This window comes from Humulus lupulus, chromosome 6 (assembly GCF_963169125.1).
Source record: "Humulus lupulus chromosome 6, drHumLupu1.1, whole genome shotgun sequence".
NCBI classification, from domain to species: domain Eukaryota; kingdom Viridiplantae; phylum Streptophyta; class Magnoliopsida; order Rosales; family Cannabaceae; genus Humulus; species Humulus lupulus.
Window position 1 is genome coordinate 194,864,804 of NC_084798.1, and position 11,571 is coordinate 194,876,374.

The 11,571-nt window shown below is 32.5% G+C and overlaps 1 protein-coding gene and 1 non-coding gene across 2 annotated transcripts; one reads left to right on the top strand and one right to left on the bottom strand.

Annotated features, from left to right (window-relative positions):
- Positions 1-1,032: 1,032 nt before the first annotated feature.
- Positions 1,033-11,063, top strand: LOC133785818 (uncharacterized). The gene is made up of 2 exons (XM_062225032.1): positions 1,033-1,310; positions 9,704-11,063. Exons 1-2 carry the CDS (start codon positions 1,033-1,035, stop codon positions 11,061-11,063), a joined length of 1,638 nt encoding a protein of 545 aa, XP_062081016.1.
- LOC133787332 (small nucleolar RNA R71) lies at positions 9,171-9,278 on the bottom strand. The gene has a single exon (XR_009872360.1). It is a non-coding gene; the product is annotated as a small nucleolar RNA R71 (small nucleolar RNA).
- Positions 11,064-11,571: the final 508 nt, after the last annotated feature.

The window sequence follows — 11,571 nt, forward strand, 5'->3', positions numbered from 1 at the left end:
AACGTTCTCATTTTAATCTTTAACCTCTTGATAAGTCCAGCATCTTTCTGACTGAGTCTTCAGCCTCTGCTGAATGATAATTCAAATATTTTTCACTTAAAAAGCCATTATTTTATTCAAGTTAAATGAAGATCTTTTCATTCTTGAAATCTATAAATAGGACCTAGTACCCAGCCATTTATTCATTCATCAAGCTAAGTTGAGAGGCTGCAAGCTGCTAGGTTATTTTTGAGTGCTTAAACACTTGGGTTGGGGATTATAACGCTACTACAAAAACACATTTTTAGGACACACCTAAATGCGAGTCCTAAAAAAGCCTCCTGGACTTATTAGGACTTGCGTTGCGAGTCCTTAAAGAATTTGTTTTAGGACTCGCAGAGTGAGTCCTAAAAGCTATGTGTGTCCTAAATGTTTGAGTTTTTTTTTAAAACAAACACCTCCTGGACTTTTTAGGACTCGCGTTGCGAGTCCTAAAAGAATGCTTTTAGGACTTGCATTGCGAGTCCAAAATACTTATGTGTATCCTAAAAGTTTAAATTTAAAAAAAATTCAAATTCCCTCCAATTTTCATGAAAAATTGTTTTTAGGACTCGCAATAAGTGTCCTAAAAACATATGTGGGTCCTAAAAAACCATAATAGAAAATTTAAGTGTTATATTAGTGGTTAATTTTAAGGGCTCACTTTGGGTGTCCTAAAAACTTTTAAGTAAAAAATGATAAATAAATGAATAAATTAAAGTTTTATTTTAATAACTAAATTAAAAAAAAAATAGATTTCTTTTATTTTTATTTTTTAAAAACAGAAAAGAAAATTTAATTTTATTTATTTGGGGCCCGAATATTGTATTTAAAAAAAAATATGATCAAATACACTTAAGTCTCCTAACCCTAAACGTTTCAGCCTCTTCCCAACCCTCTTCTCCCCAGCTGACCATGCATCACCTGTCTCCCTCCCAAACCTCACATCGTCGACGAGATCAATGGCTTGCTCAAGCAGATGAGGCGGTGGCTCGCGGTGGGGCTCGCTGAACGATGGCTTGCTGCAACGTCGTCGACGAGATTGCTCGCGGAGGCGGTGGCTCGGAGGGGCTCGCGGAGGGGCTCACTCACAGAGGCGGTGGATCGGAGGGGTTCGCGGAGGGGCTCGCTGCAACGCTGGCTCACAGAGGCGGTGGCTCGGAGGGGCTCGCTGCAACGTTGGTTCACAGAGGCGGTGGCTCAGAGGGGCTCGCGGAGGAGCTCGCTGCAGCGCTTGCTCACAGAGGCGGTGGCTCGGAGGCGGGTCTTCATTTTCAGGTGGTGGCTAGCTGGTTGTCTTTGTTTGGATTTTAGGTGTTGTATTTGTTTTGATCTTTATGTCAATGGAAAAGTTTTGTTTGGATCTTTGTGTCAATGGAAAAGTTTCAGATATGTTATTCAGGTTGATTGTATATAATCATGTAATATTATTGGTATAGATTAATGGTTGCATATATTTTATTCACGTTGATTGTATATAATCATGTAATATTATTGGTATAGAATAATGTTTGCTTTGATTTTATTTTTGTGTATCTTTAATATATTCATTCAACTAATAATAATAATATTTCTAATATTTTTATAATTTATTTATTTTAAATATATAAGTATATATTTATTATTTATTCAGCAATAATGAGATTTAAAAAAAAATTGGGCATTTTACCCAAATTTTGATTTATAAAATAAAATTATATAATTAATTAAAAGCTACTCAAATAAATTTTTTAAGACACACATTGCGAGTCCAAAAATACTTATTTTTTGTAGTAGTAAAAACTTTTTAGGACTCGCGTTACTTAAAGGCACTCAGCAAGATCTTTTCGGACTCGCAACGCGAGTCCTAAAAACCTTAGTTTTTAAGGCTCTCAAATAGAGGACTCGCGTCCCGCGAGTCCTAAAAACTTTTATAGGACTCGCAATGCTAGTCCTAAAAAGTCTTTTTTGTAGTAGTGTAAGCTTAATCATTATAAGCTTACCAAACACTTGGGAAGTAAGGTTTATAGCACATTTCAGTTCAAGGTTTAGATTGGTCATCGAAGCATTCAAGGGATTCCAAAATCTAGTTCATTTTTGGTATTGTTTTCTTTAAGTTCTTATAGTTTTCTACTCAACACACTAACTTTATTCTTTATTCATGGATAGGAAATCTAATATCTTGAACATAAGGTTTTTGGTAAGTATATTCTTGATGGTATAGTTCGTCCATTCTTTTCTTTCCTCTTTCTTCAGTATTCCCACCCTTTCAATTATGGCTTTTAGGAGTGTTCCAAAGTCCCAAACCTGTTCTCATATCCCGGTACTTTTGGTAAGGAAAATAGGATAGGATATTATGTGTTATGCCATATGTTATCTTATGATTTATGTGTTATGTTAACTTATGATTTGTGTATTATGTATGTTTGTAGACTTGGGCATATGACTTGTATAACTAACAAGCCCCAATAAATTCATGGGCATATGACTTGCTTAGCTAGCAAGCCCCACAAATCTAATGGGCATATGACTTGTTTAGTTTATGGGACCCCAAGTAATAATGGCCATTATAGTACGTGTAACATATGTTTATGATATGTTTTATGTTGCATTATGAATTTTATGTATATGGTTTATGTGTTAGATTTTCCTTGCTGGGCATTAGGCTCACTCCTTTATGTTTATATGTGCAGGAAAATAGCTTTGGTGGCGGTAAAGGTTCTTGGAAACTTGGGAATGTGTATTGAGGCGGAATAGAATCGAAGGGCCGAGAGTTCGATTCGAGGATGAAGTCTCTTTAATTATGGTTTTATATGTATTTTCCGCACTTTATTATGTAATACATTTTATTTAAAATTATGTTATGTTTTTTTTTACAAACAATGGGATCCCATATCCTACTTTAAATTTAATGTAGTTTAACATTTGTTTTACAAGTTTTTAATGAAGTTATGATTATTTTACTTGTAAGTTTTATTAAAAAACTAGTGTCTATGTATAGTAGTCATTAATGGTCCAAAGTCTAGAGTAGTTGGGTCATTACAATTTGGTACATGGTGATTTATGTAAATCGAATGGCATGTTGACCAGAGGAGGAAATAGACACTTCATGACTTTTATAGATGATTGTTATAGATATAATTATATGTATTTACTTAAGTGTAAGGATGAGGCATTTAATGCATTTAAAGTCTATAAAGCTGAAGTAGAAATCAATGGGAAAGGAAAATAAAGACTCTTAGAAGTGATAGAGGTGGTGAATACTTTTTAAATGCTTTCAATGTGTTTTGTGAACAACATGGCATTATACATGAATACACTGGACTATACACTCCACCACAAAATGGAATATCTTAAAGAAATAATAGGACTTATCTTGTGATGATTAACTTTATGCCTTTACATTCTAAATTGTGTTATAATTTGCGGAGTGAAGCTTTGCTTACTGTGTGTCATATATTGAATCGAATTCCTATGAAAAAGAATAATGTGTCTTTTGGTATTATTTATGAAAATCAGAATGCACAGCGGAATGAGATCTTTTTAAAAATTATTAATACCAGCCAGGATCATTCATATATAGATATAGTAAATCACATACAAATATATGAAAGGTTAGCTATTGAAGCATATCAAGTGTCCTTGAATCTTTTTGTATAAATCAACGAAATTCCTAACCTTATTCTGAAAGCTCACAACATGACCTTCTAGATCAATTCTTAAACACACGGGGATGTGTGTGGTCACATAGGATTCAAGGGTTGATTTAGAACTCTCTAGATGTACTCAACACATGAGATCTAGAGAGGTTTGAGAAGAGAGAGACTATAGAAATTTCTAGAATTTCAAGTTTAGGAAATTCTATCCTTTTCTTGAGAGAGAGTCTGACAGTCAAAACAACTTTATAAAACTTAAACTGAAAGTATCGCTTCTTTCAAGTTTATAAAGATAATTAACTAATTTAATTATTCTTTATTTTATTTAAAATAAAATTGATTAGTTACTTTTATTTTAATTATTTAATTTTAGATCATATTTAAAAAGAATAAATAAATATAATAAAATAAACAAAAAATTTGAAATAAAATTTTTTTAATCCCACTTATATTTTCCTTCCCTGAGTGGTGCAACACACTCATTATAAAGTGAGTGTGTGTCGTGAGCCACATTAGGGATTTTCCTAATTTTCTCATTTTTAAATTTAATTAATATTCAAGATAATATATTTATCCCAAAATAAATATCAGTTAATTAAAAATTAACTTCATCTTAAAATATTAGTTTTAAATATATAAATAAATAACTTATTAAAAATATATTTTATTAGTGCATGAAAATGCACTTATGCAAGCCAGGTATCTAAATGAATTACATTTTAATTATATATTTTCATGAAATTAATATAAAATATTTATTTGATATGAAAATATGTGATTTTAATTTGATTTTGTAGAAAAATATGGTAATTTTGCAAAGACAATAAATAAATGATGATAGAAAGGAAGTCCAAATCCATTGGAAGATGATTTATTCTCTTACTCAAGGCCCAACTACCATGAGGAGATTGAAAAAATCGTTGGAGTCAGCTTCTCCAAATCATATCACTAATTGATGATTATCTAATTGATGATATGCTCTCCACGCATAGAATGAATCAGCCAGCTAATATAGATTATATTCACAATATTGTTACATGGAGCAAAGTTGACCAATTTGCGCTTTAATTTTGGAAAGGAGTTGCTAGCTTGCTAAATCAATCCCACTCTTTCAGATTTTAGACTGTAGTTAATTTTATTTACTATCACACATTTTTAGCTTTTGTTTTACTTTCTCTTTATTATTTTATGTTACAATTGCGTCTCAAAAACTCTATATAAGGAGGACCTCTTGTACATATTTGAATGTAATTTTCATTAGCAAAAACTATAGTAAAATGTAGTTTCATTTTGTCTAATTCTTCTCATATTTTCTCTCTAGATTATTGTTAGAATGACTAGCTTTCTAGGCTAATTTCCTAGATAAGGTAAGAGATGATCCTATATGTGAGGTAAAATATTATTTGTGTTTTGATTCATCAAGTACGTAAAGCTTATACATTTGAGTAATATCATTTCTTCTATTTTTCTTTATCTCTCTCTATATCCATATATTTATCTGTTTAGTATTATATAGAAATAGTCATGCTTTTTCTATGTGAACATAATAGTACAAATATATTGATATTATAATTTTATGATTAGTCTTTTATTGCAGTATTGCCAATAAGGTATATTGTCATTCTTAGATTTTTCATAAGATTATTTTCTATGTTCCTAAGGTGAGAAGTGTTATTACTCGAATACATTTTATTATATATGTTCTTCTAGTTTTATCTTCCGATTAAATTTTTGGGAAGTGAACAATTTAATTGTGTTATATGTGTGAATCAAAATCCAAATAAATGAGCCAAACATATAGGTTATTCTTGAAACTTTATCACTTTTGTTATTGAATTTTTCAACCAATTTTATTTGCTTTAATTTTATTTTCAACATTTTCTCAAAAACTACCAACGATATCTTTACTCTTTGTGCTTTAGTTCTACTAATCACCTTTTGATTAAGATATCTCTCTGTGGACACGACCGCCCATACTACACTACAACAACCACTTTGTGAAGATAAGTTTGGGCGTAATCAAATTTTGGCGCCGTTGCCGGGGAGATAGATATCAAAAGCTTAGTGGAATACACAACCAAGAGGTAAGTCATTTTAGTTTTATTATTTGCTTTCTTTGTATGTGTATATATTATTGGCGTTACTACTTTATTTTGTTATTAGTATTTGTTGGGGTTTTATGCCCTAATTAAAACCCAAATTCATTGTAATCTCATTTTATAATCAATAAAAGAATAGAAGTCATTTTTTGACTTGGTTAATCACTTTGCTCACATGTTTTATTTTCATGATTATTTTTTTATTATAAACTTCTATTAAATCTCGAGCATATAGCTAATCTTATTTATAGTGGCGTAATCACAGTGGAATATAAATATGATTATATGTTCAAAATAATTTAGTCCTAAGATTAGTCAGTGGACAAGATTTACACTGACTTGCCAAACTATGATATGATCTACTTACACATTACAGTGTTATGTTCTTTCCAGAACATTAGCAAAGTAGATAAGGTCGGATGTATTTGTTACATCGGACAGGACCGATATTGACAGTTGATAAGATAAGTAAACATATCGTTATTATCTATTCTAGTCATATCATATAGTTGACCATAGGTCAATTCAATCTCAATTCTAAGTGGTTAGTATTCTAAGTGATTGTATTATTTGAGTTATTTGACTTGTTCGTTACCAGCTTACCCTACAGACTAGCCCATACTTACATCTTGGGAACTCGGTAGTATAATTGAGTGGGAGTGTTAATCATAGATATGAACATCTATAGCTTCTGATGAAGAAGTGAAACGATGGTTTCCTTTTAGCATGGTTCAAGATGTTAAATGATAGAGATCTCATTTCAGTAATTAAATTAGTTTACTGAAATATTATTTACAAGGAACTAAGTGTTTTAAGGATAAAATACAATGAGGGGTAAAACGGTATTTTAGTCCTATCTCATTGTAGACCATCTATAGAGGATTGAGTGACAATTATGGTTGTAACAATGGATAATTAATAGCGTATCTATATTTGTTATAGAGCATTCTATGAATTCAAGAGTGCAATTCCGAGTCTATAGTGGAGTCACGAGGAATTAATAAGTTAGTAAATTTATTTGTTAGATTTATGATAACTTATTGGAGCTTGATTTCATAGGCCCATGGTACCCATTGTACCTTGGATAAAATCATCTAGATAGTCTCAATTAATTGATTTAATTATCAATTAGAATTATCAGAGTTGACCAGGTCAATTTTGGATAGTTTCACAGAGTTGTGTAATTTTGAGAAGAAAAGAGAAATTATGGCAGATTTATTAATTATGATAAATTGGTATCTAAATTAATAAATAAGTTTAAATCAATGTTCAAATTATAAATAATTAATTTGATACAGGATTTAAATAATTATTTAATTAATTAAATCAATAGAAAATATTACAGGTCTTGATTTTAAGTCCAATGGACTTATAATCAAATGGGAAATTTCACAGGCCTAAAGCCCATGATAATTTCGACCTAAGGGTTCAAAATAGCTATTATTTTATTGATTTTTTTAATTAAATTAAATGACCTAATTGAGTCTATAAAAGGAGTGCTTAGAGAGAAGTCAAAACATAAGTTTTATCACTGGTTTTCTGTTAGTTTTAGATTATCTCTAAACACAAGTCCCTTTCTAAGCCTCTTTGTTATTTTCTCTTCTTCTCTCTATATCTATCTCATGTGTTGAGAATTTCCCACACTAGTCTAGGTGGTTCTAAGGATACATTGGAAGATTGTGAAGAAAATAGAAGATTGGTTCAGTTTCTTGATAATACTCTGCGACAGAGAGGATACAAGAGTTAGAGAAATTGAAGGAAGGACTGTTTCATTCCGCTGCGTATACTGTAAGTATTATATTCTTTGTTTCTCTTTGAATTCAATTTTAGAAATATGTTTTAGGCTATCTCGCATTAATTTGTTTAATATTAGATATACATGAAAATAAATAAAGATCCTGTATAAGCTAATCCAACAGGATTATCTTTTATTTGTTTGAATCATTTGCAAAAAAAAAGAAGAAGAAGGTATTGTTAGCTAGTAATTTTGTTTGTTCTGATTTTTTTTTATTCTGTCAATACTTTTTTTTCATATATATATTATTATATTAGTGATTATCTATTTTTTTTTGTTAGCTTAAATTTTTTTTTATTCAATTACTATTTTTTTTTCTATGCGTTTTCTTTTTCTCTTTCTATTATTCATTGTCTTTAGTTCATATATAACTTGTGTTTCAAAAAAAAAATTATTAGTCATTAATTTTCTTTGTAAGTTATTTTTATTTTTGGTATTAATTTTTTTTAGTTGATTGCTTCCATTGTTAATTTTGTAATTATTTGTCATTTAATTATTTTGTTTCTAGTTTTACTTTTTAGTTTTAAATTTATAGATTTCAAATTTTTAGAAAATAAGTTAGGTCTCATAATTTGTGTAACGTTATGTTTTAGATTAGCTTTAATTTAGGTTTTTCCTCTTTAACTCTTGTTTTAAAAAAAAATCATAAAATTCTAAAAAAAATTGTTCATAAAATTTTAGCATAAAATTCTCTAATATTGGGGGCAATAGTGTAATGCAACAAGTGGTAAAAACGGAGAGTATTCTGTCTAGAAAGATTGGCTTTTAAGGTCTGTGATAGAGTACCCTCTACACTTTCCTGGGAACCTTGGTTCTGTCTTGGAAAGTGTGAGATGAAGCGGTACCTTGGCAACCTTCCCAATCAGCCTAGGAGTATTTCTTGTGTATGCCCTTGTATTATTACATTTTTGAACTTGTTACTATTTAAAAAAAAACAAGCTTGTTCTTTCAAAATAAGTAATTTATTTTACTTATTGGTTATTTGGTTGAAAAGGTTTGAATTGTGATTTTCCATCTCATCTAGTAACCTCGGGGAGTTTTGGTGAGGCATGTGAAATCATTTCAAATTGTCCAAATCTACCAAGGAACAAGTTAAAAAAAAATCTCATTTTTGAAAGTGGATGAATCATCATAGAGATGAACTAGGGAGATTTGTTAGGAGACCCGACACCCCTAGTGACAACTCTTCCGATACATCCAACATTTCCTCTCCCACCTCAGCAATTGCTCATAATCCTTTTGCAATGGATCATAATGAGGAAATTCAGTAGAGAAGTCTAAATGACTATCTCCATCCTACTCGTACTCCTACCCCTTCTTGTATCATCTTTCCACCAAATATGCCAAACTTTGAATTTAAACCTGGCATGATTATCCTCTTGCTGAATTTCCATGGTTTAGAAAATGAAAATCTTTATTTGCATATTAGGGAATTTGAGGAGGTGGTAGCTACTTTCTATAACCAAGCTAATATCGCAGATACTATGCGATTAAAGTTTTTCCCTTCTCTTTGAAGGGTAAGGCTAAAAGCTGGTTATACTCTCTGAGACCAAGGTCTATTGGAGCATGGGATGAAATGATATCGTCATTCTTTCACAAATACTTCCCTAACCACAAGACCAATGGCTTAAAAAGACAGATTTCTACCTTTTCTAAAAAAAACAATGAAACTCTCTATCAAGTCTGGGAAAGGTTTAAAGAATTGTTGACTCTTTGTCCCCACCATGGCTATAAAAAATGGTACCTAGTTAGCTATTTCTATGAAGACCTTACAATTCATAAACGCCAGTTTTTAGAAATGATGTGCAATGGTGAATTCCTCCAAAAAGATCCTGAAGAGGCCTTGGAATATCTCAATGAGCTTGCAGAAAATTCTCATACTTGGACTGGTCCAAGTGCTACTGAAAGCAACAACATAAATTAACCAGTAGGAATTTACCAATTGAAGGAGGAAGATAGTCTAAAAGCTCAAGTAGAAGCTTTAACAAAGCAGCTTGAGGCCTTTAAGACAAAAGGGGGCAAGGACTTCATATGATTTCCTGAGCAGAAACACATGAGTCATGTTTTGTGTGTGGAGGAACGGATCATTTAACTAAGGAATGCTTAGCTTTTAGTGAAATGAGGGGGGTTTATTAAGAGCAATGTAATGCCTTCAGGGCCTATAATAAGCCATTCTCTCATACGTACAACCCTGGTTGGAGAAACCACCCAAACTTCAGTTGGAGAGATCTCGACCAAGCACAATCTTCTAGAGGGAAATGGAGAAATGAGCACCAGTCTCAACCATCAAAAGCTCAATCTGCTCCTCAATACAATGTTCCACCTCAAAGGAGTTCTCTTGAGAACACCCTTCATTCATTCATGGAGGAGCAAGACAAAATAAATTGCCAAATGATGGAAGAAATCAAGGAAATGAAAAGTCACTTTTCAAAACTGACTGGATCCTTGGCTAATTTTGAAAGAGGCAAACTTCCTTCTCAGTCTCAATTCAATACACAAGGGCAACATATGGCTCAAACCTCCAACTCTAACGATCAAAACCTTATGGAGGCTAATGTCATCACAACTAGAAGTGGTAAGGCTTTGGAAGATCCACCAATAGCAGCCACTACTTCAAAATCTCCAAATGTTGTCCCTGATAGTGTGCCATTCAATGCTTCTACAAAAGTGCCATTTCCCCAGGCTCTGAGACCTGATGGGAAAATTCCTGAAAATCGAGAAGAAATCCTTGAGCACTTAACACAAGTGAAGATTAATATTCCTTTGCTTCACATAATCAAACAAGTGCCAGCCTATGCTAAAATCATCAAGGATCTTTGCATTGTAAAAAGGAAGCATCATGTCAAGAAGACTGTTTTCTTGACTCAGCAAGTTAGTGCAGTAATTGAACAAAAGACACCGCCAAAATACAAAAATCCTGGTTGTCCCACCATTTCCTGCCAAATTGGGATTCATGAATTCAGCGAAGCTTTGTTAGACTTAGGAGCGAGTGTCAATCTCATGCCTTATTCTGTGTACTCGCAACTTGGTCTTGGTGAAATCAAGCCTACTTTTGTAGTCTTACAACTGGCTGATCATTCTCTTAAGAAGCCTCGGGGTATTGTTGAGGATGTTCTTGTTCAAGTTGACAAATTCTATTACCCCATTGACTTCCTCATTCTGGATACTCAATCTGTGGTTAACATGGAGTCAAAAATCCCTATCATACTTGGAAGACCTTTCCTTGCTACAACTAATGCCCTTATTAATTGTAGTAATGGTCTCATGAAAATAACTTTTGGGAATATGACTCTCGAGGTCAATATTTTTCATGTTTCAAAGCAACCACATGATGATGATGAGTGTTATCAGACATTTCTGATTGACACACTCATTCCTGAGGAGATTCAATTGCAAAGAAATTTTGATGATCTTGATGAACTCCTCTCTGTTAGTGAAAGTTCTGGTTTTGATGAGTCAATTAATGAAAATTCTTATTATAAAGACTCACAAAAGGAAAGAACAAAGTTTTGGTAACCTCGCTTTGAAGAGCTACCTAGTGAAAGGGAAAAGCCAAAACCTTCTGCTGAAGAGTTTCCCATTGTTATGTTAGCTCAACTACCTGAGGGTTTAAAATATGTCTTCCTGGGTGATGGTGATACCTTTCCTGTTATCATTTCATCCAAACTTGATCCTTCACAAGAAATTAAGCTAATTAAGCTACTGCAAAAGCTTAATCCTGCATTAGGATGGATGGTTTCTGATATTAAAGGTATTAGCCATCTGATTTGCTCTCATCGAATCAATCTGGAGGATGGGGCAATCCCTCAAAGAGATCCTCAAAGTAGATTGAACCCCACAATGAAAGAATTTGTGAAAAATGAAGTGCAGAAACTTCTGGATGCTGACATCATTTATCCAGTGGCTGATAGCAAATGGGTTAGTCCAACTCAAGTAGTACCCAAAAAGTCGGGTGTAACTGTTGTTGAAAATGAGAAAGGGGCCCTTGTCCCCACAAGAACTATGACGGGTTGGCACATGTGCA

Coding starts and splice junctions, on each gene's coding strand:
- LOC133785818 (XM_062225032.1), top strand. CDS start 1,033: ATGGCTTGCTGCAACGTCGTCGACGAGATTGCTCGCGGAGGCGGTGGC. Junction 1,311..9,703: donor TTTCAGGTGGTGGCTAGCTG/GTTGTCTTTGTT, acceptor TAATGCCTTCAG/GGCCTATAATAAGCCATTCT.